The sequence below is a fragment of the Syngnathus floridae genome, chromosome 3, assembly GCF_059516105.1.
Source record: "Syngnathus floridae isolate MCC-2025c chromosome 3, RoL_Sflo_1.0, whole genome shotgun sequence".
Taxonomy (NCBI): domain Eukaryota; kingdom Metazoa; phylum Chordata; class Actinopteri; order Syngnathiformes; family Syngnathidae; genus Syngnathus; species Syngnathus floridae.
The window spans coordinates 15,649,668-15,662,506 of NC_142415.1; the positions used below are offsets into that span (position 1 = coordinate 15,649,668).

A 12,839-nucleotide genomic window follows, 5' to 3' on the forward strand; every position below is an offset into this window, starting at 1 on the left:
CACTTGTGATTTATTACTTAAATTTCCGTCTCTTATTTTTGATGTCTGACAGGGTTTCTCTGAACGCATTAGTATCAAATTAAATTAAATAGCGATCTAAAGTATTGTTACAGACACAGTTTGAACATGAGTTGTGTTTTATTCTGTACTCATATTTCACACTCAGTGCTTAACGTTTCCTCGAGTCAAGACCAAGTTCCCGATCGTTCCCGCTTACGTCGGACGATTGCGGCGACGTCTTGTTTGAGAGCGGACACGCTTTGTTCCAGCTGTTCGGAGAAGTCCTTCAGCAGACCGCTGTGCTCGTCCACGAAGAGGCGGAGTCCCATCAGGTCACATGACTCCTGCCAGAAAACAGGCAGCTGCTCAAAGTGACCATATAGGAGCATGCATGTGGACGTACGCTGGGCCTGTGTCTGCGCAGACTCTGCAGCTGAGCCTTGACTGAGGTCATGTTGTGGTAGAACTGCTTCAACGAGCGGGCAAACTCTGCGTCACAACTTGGCCGAACCGAGCGACTCCGCCCACTGTCACCGCCTACTGGAGAGATGTGACATTGTGGAAACAGACTGATGTATTTGTGTGATTGTTTTACCGTTGGTCACGTTGAGTTGTCCTCTTAAAAGTTGATTCTCCTTCATGAGGTTGTTATTGACTCTTTTCTGTTCTTCAAGGTCTCTCTGAAGTCTCCTCAGTGAACTGTTCATCTCTAAGCAATCTGCAGGCTGCACGTTACATGCAACCATTCATTGTGTGAATGCTGTAAGTATGAATCATATGTTATTCTGTTTCTTTATATTTTTACCATTACACTCACTCACTATAGCCCTGAGCCCTAAACCTAGCCTTAACCCTAGCCCCAGCCCTTACCATAGCCCTAGCCTTAGCCCTAGCCCTAACCCAAACCTCGCTAACCCCAAACCCTCGTTTGAAACCCAAATCCATGTTTGAAGTGCAAACGGGTTTTACCGGTATGATTAAATTCACTTTCCATACCAAACTAAGTCTTTTAATGATTCATTCTGCGGCAGGCATTCAATGTGATGGTAACACATTTGCTTTGCAATGCTGATTTCAGCAAGGCCGTGGTGGTGGAGACAAATGAAAAATTGGACTCACAATAGCATTAACCATGCCAGTCTCATCAATGATGACAAGGCCCTCTGTGCTCATTTGAGCGCCTTCCACAGATGATACCAATTCTGCACAGCCCTCTGTCAGAAATACAAATTTTCGCCGTTACATACATGTCAACGTTCTACAAAAATCTGCTTTTGGATACAAAACAAATTCTAAAATCTTTTTTTTTTTTTTGCTCGTTTCCCTGAGTGACTTAGTCGCCTTGTCACGCTCACACCTTGAAGCCCCCAAAGCTCCAAAAGAACAGCGCTGCTCTGAAGGTAGTCGAGTAGCTGTTGGGAGACACGAAGGGAGGCAAAGTGTACTTTGTGATGTAGCGCAGGGTTGACGTTGTGCCAAGCAGTCGGCGTGTACAGACGACCGCCGCTGTCCAAAAGACTGAAACTAATTAATGCAAACACAAAAAGAAGCCTTGTAATATCTGGCCATCTATCATTTCTCCATCTGTGTGTCATCAAGCAGACCCAATCTGAATGCCTCGACTGCGAGCCTCCCTGATCCAGCGCAAACCGAAGCATTGCTCCACAACCAGCTGGACGTCAAGACGCCGGCCGAGCAGCTCAGACGGGTCGATGAGGATGTCGTCTTCGCCCAGAGGCCTGCCGAGTGGGAAAGACAAATTGAAGGCTGCGAGATTGTTGGATTGAGGATTTGAAGTGGAAGTCGTGCAAGTGTGTTGTCCAGTACAATCCGTCAGCGGTGCAAGGAATCAGCTTAGCTTGAAGAATGGCCTCCTCACTACCTTCGGACCCAAGCACCTAACACACATACATTATGATTAGTGTCATCAGTATGATGACGAGCTACAGCCTCGGTACCTCCAGTTGCTCGTCCACGGGAATACGGAAGGCCAGAGACTGCAGCCAGAGGTGAGCAGTGCCCAGGAGCAACGGCTCTACTGGATCCCAAAAAGGGTCTTTGTCTCTGGGCAGGCCAGCAATGGAGAGGCCTTTTCCTGTCTGGCAGAATTTCATTAGGTTCAAGTCCTACTTGGAAATGTGCTAAAAGAAAGAAGTTTGAGAGATTCATGTTTGAAATTACATGACAGCCTTTTATCTCTTCCAGATGTTGCTGGTAGAGTTCTTCCATCAGGAATTTGCGGTTTACAAATTTTGCCTTGGACCATATCCATACCTAACCATGGAAGAATAAAAAAAATGATAAACACCTTTATAGATTCTGGGCAATTATTCTGTAATGAGATGTGAGAGATTTGTGGAAACCTGTTTGGTATGCTTAGATGTGACTCTGCAAACTATCTCTTTCTCCAGGTCGTGTCCTTTTGAGTCGGACAGCACCAGATTCTTAATCTCCAGTTTGAACTCCACATCCTGCAGACCATCATCGATGTGAGTATCATAAATGTCATCTTGCATCGTGTTACATTCTACCTGAACTGCTTTTTGAACTATTTGTTACCTTATTAAGTTCCTGGCTCATCTGATTGGCTTCAGCCACCAGGGGCATCAATTTGATGTAGTCATAAAAGACGGCCAGCAAACTGGGATCCGTCTGACTGGAATCTGAGCTGCTTTCACCTAAACATAAATGGCCTTAGCTGAGTGTTCAAAAAACGAAATACAAAATCAGGAACAACTTTCAGTTGTTAATGTTTTTGGTTCACCCAGGTGGATGCCCTCAGCGGCGGCCAACTCAGACAGGAAGTAGTCATAGTCGTAGCAACTCCAATCATTAGCGACTCTCTCAGATGGGAAACCGATATAAAGATAAGTGCAGTTGGACCCGAGAATGAGTCGGTCCTGGATGGAACCCGATGAAAATGTTATGTCCTCGCATGGACAAAATGTTTGAGCGTACGTGGTGACACCCACCAGGTGCTGCAGCTCAGTGGTCTGAGAAACCGCTTTTCCATTGATGGTCACCTTGGCACCCTTCAGCGGGGTTAGCATTACACGCCGCTGGTTGTTCTTCAACACAAGATGGCGCTGTTGAATCCTGAAACACAAATGCACGATGTATTACACGATTGTTGTCTTTTATGCGAGCCATGGTGAGAGCATCATCTGTACCCTAAACCCTTGATGGTGATGGCTCTGAGGCTGCCTTCACTGAGGCCAATGTCCCACTCACCTGAAAGAACCACAAAGGTGAAAATTAAAAGACGTCAATACTGCTCATGCATCTATGCTAGACTGATGAATAAAATATTACTGACCCTCTTGAATGAACAGCTTAACTACACCGGACAGCTGAGCGTCCTCGTTGATGTTCAGGATGTAAGGATACATCTGCATCATTCTCCTCTCCTGACACACAAACATGCACATTAAAAAAAAGAATGGGAGTCGGTGTAACGCGGGTGAAGTCTTGGGAAAATTTCATTTTGTACCCAAACTATTTTAAATTTCAGTTAAAACTAGGGTCAGGGTTTCAAACTAGAGTTTCAAACTAGGGTTTAAAACTAGGATTAGGGTTTCAAGTGTGAGTGTGTGTGTGTGTGTGTATGTGCGTGCAAGTACCTGTGTGATGTTGGCATATTGTTGCTCCCAGTCCCGAAGTGCCTCCTGCAGATGTTGCTCCCACAGAGTGTGAATGGTTCTGATCTGGAGCTCATTGTGTGTCAGCAGCTGACGGATCTCCTCTGAGCATCCGTGCAAACACACAATCACCCCACTCATGAAATTCTGTCACAATATAGTCAACAGGCCAGCTGGCTTACTGGTTTCATCATTGGCGCTCCGGCCATCCTGGCCAAGTCGACTCAACCGTTGCATCAGCCTGGCATTCTCAGCTTTGAGTTCTTTGACCAGACGCTCGGTGGGGCGCTCGTTCACCACAGGGCGGTTCTGGATGTGCTTTGCCCTAACCAAAACGGTAACTATATTACTCACAATAATGTTTGAGTTGAAAAATTTAAAACGAGGTTGATCACTGGCACCCAAAAGCTCCTTCAAGATATTTCCATTGTACCTCTCCGCAAAGCGTAGTGTGGACAGAGACTCTTCATAGCAGATGTCCGCAGGGCTCAGTGTGGCAATCTATAACATGAACATGTATCGTACCTACGAGTACGTATTAACACAGTGATGGTGTGTCAGTCATCACCATAACAGTGCGGCTGTTTCCCCCCAAAGCAGACTGCAGCAGTTTGGTGAGAACCGAATCTCTGTACGGAACATGCACCACCTTCCTCCCCACCGCCATGTCAGCGAGGGCACTACAAGCAAGAAGAAGTATGTCAAAAAATAGATGACGGAAAGAGCAGGCCGCGCGTACCTGATGACATTGCCCAGAGTAGTGAGGCTCAAGTTGATGGCCGTGCCCTCTTTGAGACGGTCGGCCTCGGATGACGCCGATCTCTGACGCTCGCTTCCTGCCAGGTCCACCAGGTTAATGTTGGACTGTTTGGTGACGCTCTCTTTAGACAAGATCTTCACAAGAAGTTCACAAAGGGCTCATTAATTAATGAGCAAATGGGGCTTCTGTCACCAAGACAACAGTTGGTAACTCACTAACTAAATCTTTGCTAGTGACAAGTATCAATATTGTAATTTGTGGTTTGTGAGATAAGAATGGACGTCACCTGTTTGAGCTGTAACACAATGAGCATGTGTGAGCGGCTGCTGTTTGCGTTCATGTGCGTGGCGGCCGTGGTTCTGGTTCTGGTGCCTTGCTCCATCAACTGCTCCACCTACAGCATTTGTAGAATATTACATCTTGAGTATTATTATTTTTTTGTACAGTGGGGTGTCTTGCCACCTGTGCTGCACTATCGCAAGGAACTGTTCGCAGACCCTCAACATAGAAGCCCCTGTGCTGCTCCTCACGGACACGGAGTCCCCCAGGAGGACGAGAACCACGAGACAGCAGGTCTACCACCTGGTGAGATGTGAAGGTGAAGAGCGAGGTTATTCACTAAGATAAAGACAAGATGAAAGAAGATTATTATTCCCATGGCAACATCATGACTTATTTTACCTGCTCATTGTAGATTTCCAACATACTGAAGAAGACCTGTGAGTACATCAAACATGAGGACATTTAGAACAAGTGTCCTCATCCACAAAAACATAACATGTACGAACATGTACGTACATACCTGGCATTGTCTCATCTCCTGGTTTTCTTTAGTGGCTTCAAACAGCCGCTCACACAGTTTAGGGACCAGGCCTTTATTGGGCCTGTAGCCCACCATAGAGTAACTCTTCCCAGAGCCTGTCTGTCCATAAGCCAGCAGAGTGGCATTGTAACCCTACACACATCAGCCAACAGCTCAAAATTACATTATTACTGTCTCTTTTGAAAATAAGAACCTAATGATGTTTGGTACCTGGAGTGCATTTTCCAGTATTCCCTCTCCAAGGTCCTGAAAGACACAGTCCTGGGGGTAGATGACATGGAAAAAATATTTACGCACGATACTTTGGCTTTTTTTAAGTTGTCGCGTTGCCATCTGTGATTTATTTCTGTGTCAATAGTTTTGCAAATTACATTTTTACAAAAATGCCATGTTAAATGTTAAAATGCAGTCAAACTTTTCTACATACCTATTTTGTGCTAATTTTGAATCTGCCTTTATTATTTTATAACGTAATAATAATGTACTTCTAAATTTGCTTCTGTTATGCCCCCCTATGCTTACCTGGTCCGCATAGCGCCCGCCTGCCTCCTCAGGCAGGTAGAGGCCAGTGTGGTCCTGAATGATGTAACCGCTGTGGGACCAGTAGGCATAGTCAAAGCAGAAGGAGCGGCGGCACTGAGAGTCACGCGGGTCCTGGATGCTGATGGAGTTTGCTGCCATGGCAATGATGCAGTGGCTGCCTGCATCCCGTTCTCTCTGTCGACCAGGACCGTGAACAACACCAAATGGGCGATGGAAATACGATACTTCTCCATCAGGTACCTAGAACTTGAACTAAATTATGACTTCATTCATTGACTTCAGAATATAATACTGATTATAGATGGACTGGTTGCCAGTCAATCACAGGGCACATTTAGAAACAGACAATTTAATTACCACAAGGTATGTGATTATGGCACATGGGTCAATAAACCTATACAAGAACAAAAGCCAACTAAAGAAAATGTAAGCGAGAATGAAAACACACTGACCTTGTTGAATGGTCGGACTCTGACGGCCACTTTGACACAGTCCCTGCCATGCATGTCTGGCGCTTATTACAGGAGGAATGACACAGGCCAGGGCAGAGAGAAACACGCACGCACACACCTACCTGTGTCATATTACATGCTGTATAATGAGACACTGTAATGTGCAGGAAAGAAAAGATGATTTGATTTGAAATAGTTAACAGTACACAACAATTACCTGTGCAGGTTGTTTTATAGTATTTCCTCCGTTAGTATGCTATTTGCTTGTTAGTGAAGTTGAGCAGAAGATCAGGTTTCACTTTCACCTTGCTTGCCGACTGCCACCATGAATCATTCATATGCGTGCAACATTCCACTTATTGGGGGTCATTTATGTCCCATGGAAAATAAAAATGATGAATGCATGAAAAAATTAGCACATATTTTACAAATGTGTTTTTCACATTTGATTGGCTTGTTAATAAATACAATCTAAAAGACCATGAAAAGAGAAAACTTGAGTTTTGCTATGAGGTTTTATGTCAACCTGGGTGATTGGAGTCTTACAAAATCATCTTCAAAAGCGTCTTATCAAGAACATTTCCCTTGAAGACCACACAATGAATACATAGATACTCACTCTTGAGAAAATAAGCTATGTATCAGTACTCGGGATATGAATTATGAAGCCAGAAATTAATGTCATATCTCCTTCCAGCTGCTTCAGTTAGGGGTCGCCTACTTTTTTTTTTTTCAATTTGCATAAGGTTTAATTCCTGACTTGATTTGTGTTAATATTTTTTATTTCATGTTGGGTGGTAACACACATTTTTGTCCCCTGTGTTTGTGCACTGACATTTAGCCCATTAACAGGTAGATTTTATTTCATATGCAAAGCAGCATATAAAATCTAATCATTATTTTCTAAAGAAATTGTGTCAGATTATTTGTTCGGTTTTTGTCCTGCCTAGGTAAAGATGCCATCAAAGACTGACTGCTGCTGCTTGTCCCTGCGACCCAGTCAGACAACCATGGTCACGTATGTTTTTCACCACACACATCTTATAAACAGACAATCTATTTGGCAAACCTCAATGAGAGTCTCATGTCAGTTCAGTTTGGAGATGGTACAGATTTGACTGAAAGAAATCATTAGAAAGATTTAACGCCTTTATTTTGGTTCAAACACGCGTACATCAGTTGAGAAAAGTGACATATATACGCTTCAGAAAAGAACTTAATTTGTTTTCAATTAAAGTGTCTTTTTACGACCGGCACTCAATTTTCCATGCAAGCGCCTCAATGCTGTGAAAATATTGTACCGTGAGACTTACACAACTAGTCTAAAAAAGAAATAACTGATGACAACCGAGCTCTAAAAGAAACCGATATATTAGAACGGAGCTGATTGCCGTCAGCATACCGACGCCCTGACAGGAAGCGTCGTCACATGGCCGTGTTATTACATCAGTTGGACACCGCTGAGCATCACTTGCCACACCTCCAGCAAGTTGATGCGCTTGATATCAAGTTGAGGACCTGTGAAGTCCACCTGGAGCTCGTCGTTGAGGTCCAGGTGGAAAGTTCCACTCCCGCACTTGATGACAATCTGAACAGTGACAAGATGGCGGCAGGCTCAGTAAGCTCTTTCTGCGATCGATCGACACCAAAAACTGATTTTTCAAGCATTTTTAATCACCTTAAAGGGGAGACCGGCTCCGAAGGGGCGTCCTTGGGGAAGGTCCCCGGTCTGCTTGTCGCCCCACTTGCGGTCCACTCTGGAGTTGAGGGTGAAGGTTTGGCTCTTCAAGTTCATATTCAGTTGCAGTGCCGTGATAACGTTGTTGCCGTTGGCGTCACACACGTCCAGGTTGACCACCAGCCTGCCGAACAAATGCCTTTGTGCTAGCCGCCTTCTTTGTGTGTATATGTGGGGGGGGGGGGGTCTGTTATTACCTCTTTGCTTTGGGATTGGATTGTCCTCTGATGACAATGCTCCGGGCCACGCTGAGACCGTCGAGCACAGCTTGGACTCCGCCCTCCTGCGCACACCCAAACAAATAGAAAGATGACGACAACAAGGCAATGCACTTTGGAGACAGGTCAAGTTCTTCCCGACAAAGTGGGGGAATCCAATTTACTGGTGTCTACGATCACCTTTGGCCTTGAAGATGACAATAAATGCCACAAGGCTAATTTGGTGCATATATTGAGCTGAACAATCAATGCCCACTTGATGTTTGAAGGTGTTGAGAAATGTTCATACAATTGAGAGACAACAACAACATAAGAATCAACATTTTTGGCATCTACAGTACAAAACATTAACTCACCGGGTTGGCAGTCATGGCGAGCAGGCACGAGCATGTCACGTTGTGGGAGGAACACGCCGTCTCATTGGTGGAGATTGCACACAGCTCGAGCTCCCCATCTGTCGGAGGAGGACCAGCAGGACAGGTGGCAGGCTTGGCGGTAGTGGGGCAGGGGGCAGGAGTAGGACAGGGGGCAGCCTTGGTGGTAGTGATTGTGGTGCAAGGGGGACAGGTGGCAGGCTTGGTGGTCGTAGGACAAGGAGGAGGAGGAGGACAGGTAGCAGGCTTGGCCGTAGTGGGGCAGGGAGCAGGGGTCGGACAGGTGACAGGCTTGGCTGTAGTGGTGGTAGGGCAGGGAGCAGGAGTAGGACAGGTGACAGGCTTGGCTGTAGTGATGGTGGGACAGACAGAACCTATTTGAAAGGAGAGCGCACATTAGAAGATCCTCAAATACTGCTGTTGGTTCCCGCAAACAGATGGGGTGGCTTTTTGTCTAACAATGTCCTCAACACTTTTCTCTGTGTTCTTCCTGCAGGGAGCAACTTTGGTCACTGTCATAATCTGTAACTGTTTCAAATAGCGCTTGCCTCTACGGATGGGTTTACACGTGAATTGTAAATGGTCTAACAGTGTCTTAGTAAGAAAAAAAGATGGCTTTATAGATTTAAAAAAATCACTGGCAGCTTTCCGCATATTCCTCAGCTTTCGTGCAATCTCTACTTTGTAGCGATTTTTGGATAGTCAATTTTAGAAATTAATTCCTCCCATTGCATAGATGGTGCTCATTTAAATGTTTGCACCATTAAAATTGCTGGGTTAAAAATTGGACCAACCAGGAAGTTGAGGTTCTAATTACCAAATTCACTCAGCAGTTTTACGAGTGTGCCATTAAATATGAAAACATTCAAAACATCCAAGTGGAAGACAACACATTAGATGAAGAAAGACTAGATAAAATCACTTATTAAAATAACATAATATATATAAAATAATAAATTGTTTGCTCACCAGTGCAGCCCTGACACAGAATGAGGGTCATGAAGAGCCTGGCAGCGAATGACGGTGACATGTTGGGCTCAGAAACAAAGCAGCAAACCACTTAAGACGTTGGTGCGTTGTCAGCACTCCAGTGATTGCTTGCGAAACTTGAACTTGCAACATGTGCCAGTCAGCTCCTCCCATTATATACCCCCCTCCCCAACTTCACGCACACACATCACGCCACAAAGAATGCCGAGATGATGCGCTGTGCGCGGCTTTGGACAGGGAGGGGTAATAGGTTTTGTTTCTGAAAAAACAAAACTTGAAACTGATTGTGTGACTTTGAAAATAATTTATAATATGATTTAAAAATAATTTGACAGGACGTCTATGACGTCATGTCAAAGCTTTGGACAAGAATAGAATAGAATAGAATAGAATAGAATAGAATAGAATAGAATAGAATAGAATAGAATAGAATAGAATAGAATAGAATAGAATAGAATAATCTTTATTATCATTGTCACATGTACAACAAAAGTAAAAGTGCCAACCAACCAGTGCATTTGCTAAAATAAAAAAAATTAAAGCTAAAAGTCTATACAACTAAAAACCACACAAAGAACATACACAAACAAGTGACATGTAATTGCACATCCTCATATTTTTGTAAAAAAAAGACAAGCCTTTAAAGATTAAAGACAATTATTTAAAAAATTAAATATGTATGAATTTATTTCTTAAATCTCTACTGTGAACCCAAAAGCCGACGCTATATGTTAATTATATATGCATATATATATGAGCTTTTCACGAATGGTATCGGAAAGCAGTAGCAGCAACAACCTGTAAGATGGAACCGTGCAGGGACGGCAACCTGCACATTAAAGGTGCAACACGCAATTGACAGCGGAGGAGTTTGACCACATGTTACAGACTATTCTGTTTGTCTCTGTTTTTTGGTGGCAGTGACGCAGTGTGCGCGCTTTCCTTGCGAGGAACGCTCCTGTTCCTCCGCAATGCCGCAGATCCAAGGTCACAGTGAGACACAAAGACTTTAGTCCTTTTAATTACTAAATAAAGAGATACAACTGTATCCGTTTAGGAACAAGCTGCACCCGGAAAGGGATTCGTGTGCATTTGCAGGCATGACACAACCAAATGAAATGTAGTGTGTCTGTCAGGTTTATTTCACTGGCATATTAACCGTAAAGAGAAAGAATCAGCAAACAAAAAACACGATGAGACAAGAATATTAATTCAAATGTCAAACGTACGTCAAACATGACAACATTTGGAACAAGTGTCCACATCCACAAAAACATAACTTGCACGTACATACCTGGCATTGTCTCATCTCCTGGTTTTCTTTAATGGCTTCAAACAGTCGCTCACACAGTTTAGGAACCAGGCCTTTACTGGGCCTGCAGCCCACCATAGAGTAACTCTTCCCAGAGCCTGTCTGTCCATAAGCCAGCAGAGTGGCATTGTAACCCTACACACATCAGCCAACAGCTCAAAATTACATTATTACTGTCTCTTTTGAAAATAAGAACGTAATGATGTTTGGTACCTGGAGTGCATTTTCCAGTATTCCCTCTCCAAGGTCCTGAAAGACACAGTCCTGGTGGTAGATGACATGGAAAAAGTATTTACACACTATACTTTGGCTTTTTTTACGTTGTCGCGTTGCCATCTGTGAAGATTAAAAAACTTCCGTGGCAATAGTTTTGCAAATTACATTTTTACAAAAATGCCATGTCAAATGTCAAAATGCAGTCAAACTTTTCTACATACCTATTTTGAGCTAATTTTGAATCTGCCTTTATTATTTTATAACAGGTAGAGGCCAGTGTGGTCCTGAATGATGTAACCGCTGTGGGACCAGTAGGCATAGTCAAAGCAGAAGGAGCGGCGGCACTGAGAGTCGCGCGGGTCCTGGATGCTGATGGAGTTCACTGCCATGGCAATGACGCAGCGGCTGCCTGCATCCCGTTCTCTCTGTCGACCAGGACCGTGAACAACACCAAATGGGTGATGGAAAAACGATACTTCTCCATCAGGTACCTAGAATTTGAACTAAATTATGACTTCATTCATTGACTTCAGATTATAATAGATTATAGATGGACTGGTTGCCAGTCAATCACAGGGCACTTTTAGAAACAGACAACTTAATTACCACAAGATATGTGATGTACCTGTAGAAGTACAAAAGCTAACTCTAGAAAATGTAAGAGAGAATGAAAACACACTGACCTTGTTGAATGGTCGAACTCTGACGGCCACTTTGACGCAGTCCCTGCCGTGCATGTCTGGTGCTTATTACAGGAAGAATGACACAGGCCAGGGCATAGAGAAACACGCACACACACACCTACCTGTGTCGTATTGCATGCTGTATAATGAGACACTGTAATGTGCAGGAAAGAAAAGATGATTTGATTACACAACAATTACCCGTGCAGGTTGTTTTATAGTTTTTCCTCCGTTAGTATGCTATATTGCTTGTTAGTGAAGCTGAGCAAGACATCAGGTTTCACTTTCACCTTGCCTGCCGGCTGCCACCATGAATCATTCATATGCACGCAACATTATTTACCAGGTCATTCCACTTTAGGGGGTCATTTATGTCCTATGGAAAATAAAAATTATGAATGCATGAAGAAATTAGCATATATTGTCCAAATGTGTTTTTCGCATTTGATTGGCTAGTCAATAAATACAATCTAAAAGACCATGAAAAGACAAAACTTGAGTTTTGCTATGAGGTTTTATGTCAACCTGGGTGATTGGAGTCTTACAAAATCATCTTCAAAAGCACCTTATCAAGAACATTTCCCTTGAAGACCACACAATGAATAAATAGATACTCACTCTTGAGAAAATAAGCTATGTATCAGTACTCGGGATATGAATTATGAAGCCAGAAATTAATGTCATATCTCCTGACTTTGACTTTTTTTTTAATTTGCATACAGTTTAATACCTGACCTGATTTGTGCCAATATTTTTTATTTCATGTTGGGTGGTAACACACATTTTGTCCCGTGTTTGTGCGCGGACGTTTAGCCCATCAACAGGTGTTAATACAGTAGATTTTATTTCATATGCAAAGCAGCATATAAAATCTAATCATTTTCTGAAGAAATTGTGTCAGATTATTTGTTCGGTTTTTGTCCTGCCTAGGTACAGATGCCATCAAAGACTGACTGCTGCTGCTTGTCCCTGCAACCCAGTCAGACAACCATGGCCACGTATGTTTTTCACCACACACATCTTATAAACAGACAATCTATTTGGCAAACCTCAATAAGAGTCTCATGGCAGTTCAATTTGGAGATGCTAGAT

The 12,839-nt window shown here is 43.5% G+C and overlaps 2 protein-coding genes and 2 long non-coding RNA genes across 4 annotated transcripts; 1 reads left to right on the plus strand and 3 right to left on the minus strand.

The window, feature by feature from the left end:
* Nucleotides 1-119: 119 nt before the first annotated feature.
* kif28 (kinesin family member 28) lies at nucleotides 120-6,272 on the minus strand. Its single transcript, XM_088370401.1, has 27 exons — nucleotides 6,217-6,272; nucleotides 5,744-6,004; nucleotides 5,432-5,482; nucleotides 5,201-5,353; nucleotides 5,080-5,115; nucleotides 4,861-4,980; nucleotides 4,685-4,792; nucleotides 4,378-4,532; nucleotides 4,207-4,318; nucleotides 4,072-4,139; nucleotides 3,821-3,963; nucleotides 3,621-3,742; nucleotides 3,317-3,407; nucleotides 3,171-3,231; nucleotides 2,973-3,096; nucleotides 2,765-2,900; nucleotides 2,560-2,678; nucleotides 2,364-2,471; nucleotides 2,182-2,274; nucleotides 1,959-2,099; nucleotides 1,828-1,898; nucleotides 1,605-1,739; nucleotides 1,358-1,524; nucleotides 1,120-1,214; nucleotides 596-725; nucleotides 404-537; nucleotides 120-344 (listed from the first exon to the last, which is right to left on the minus strand). The coding sequence occupies exons 1-27, from the start codon at nucleotides 6,268-6,270 to the stop codon at nucleotides 186-188; spliced, it is 3,147 nt and encodes a 1,048-aa protein (XP_088226527.1). The 5' UTR covers nucleotides 6,271-6,272; the 3' UTR covers nucleotides 120-185.
* Nucleotides 2,197-12,748, plus strand: LOC148400778 (uncharacterized). The gene is made up of 6 exons (XR_015857411.1): nucleotides 2,197-2,489; nucleotides 4,845-4,996; nucleotides 5,093-6,000; nucleotides 7,167-7,234; nucleotides 11,331-11,551; nucleotides 12,678-12,748. It is a non-coding gene; the product is annotated as an uncharacterized LOC148400778 (long non-coding RNA).
* LOC148400779 (uncharacterized) lies at nucleotides 7,348-9,729 on the minus strand. The gene is made up of 5 exons (XM_088370405.1): nucleotides 9,516-9,729; nucleotides 8,529-8,920; nucleotides 8,152-8,237; nucleotides 7,895-8,078; nucleotides 7,348-7,804 (listed from the first exon to the last, which is right to left on the minus strand). The coding sequence occupies exons 1-5, from the start codon at nucleotides 9,574-9,576 to the stop codon at nucleotides 7,658-7,660; spliced, it is 870 nt and encodes a 289-aa protein (XP_088226531.1). The 5' UTR covers nucleotides 9,577-9,729; the 3' UTR covers nucleotides 7,348-7,657.
* On the minus strand, nucleotides 10,765-11,419 carry LOC148400780 (uncharacterized). Its single transcript, XR_015857410.1, has 3 exons — nucleotides 11,286-11,419; nucleotides 11,062-11,112; nucleotides 10,765-10,983 (listed from the first exon to the last, which is right to left on the minus strand). It is a non-coding gene; the product is annotated as an uncharacterized LOC148400780 (long non-coding RNA).
* Nucleotides 12,749-12,839: the final 91 nt, after the last annotated feature.

What these genes read in the sequence shown, in the direction of transcription:
- LOC148400779 (XM_088370405.1), bottom strand. Translation starts at nt 9,576, where the DNA reads ATGTCACCGTCATTCGCTGCCAGGCTCTTCATGACCCTCATTCTGTGT. An exon ending in TCCAATCCCAAAGCAAAGAG is followed by an intron (nt 8,079 to 8,151) that starts GTAATAACAGAC and finishes TTTGTTCGGCAG; the next exon opens with GCTGGTGGTCAACCTGGACG. An exon ending in GAGCCGGTCTCCCCTTTAAG is followed by an intron (nt 7,805 to 7,894) that starts GTGATTAAAAAT and finishes GTCACTGTTCAG; the next exon opens with ATTGTCATCAAGTGCGGGAG.
- kif28 (XM_088370401.1), bottom strand. Translation starts at nt 6,270, where the DNA reads ATGCATGGCAGGGACTGTGTCAAAGTGGCCGTCAGAGTCCGACCATTC. An exon ending in CATCTAAGCATACCAAACAG is followed by an intron (nt 2,275 to 2,363) that starts GTTTCCACAAAT and finishes TTCCATGGTTAG; the next exon opens with GTATGGATATGGTCCAAGGC. An exon ending in CTGGCATGGTTAATGCTATT is followed by an intron (nt 726 to 1,119) that starts GTGAGTCCAATT and finishes TGTAACGTGCAG; the next exon opens with CCTGCAGATTGCTTAGAGAT.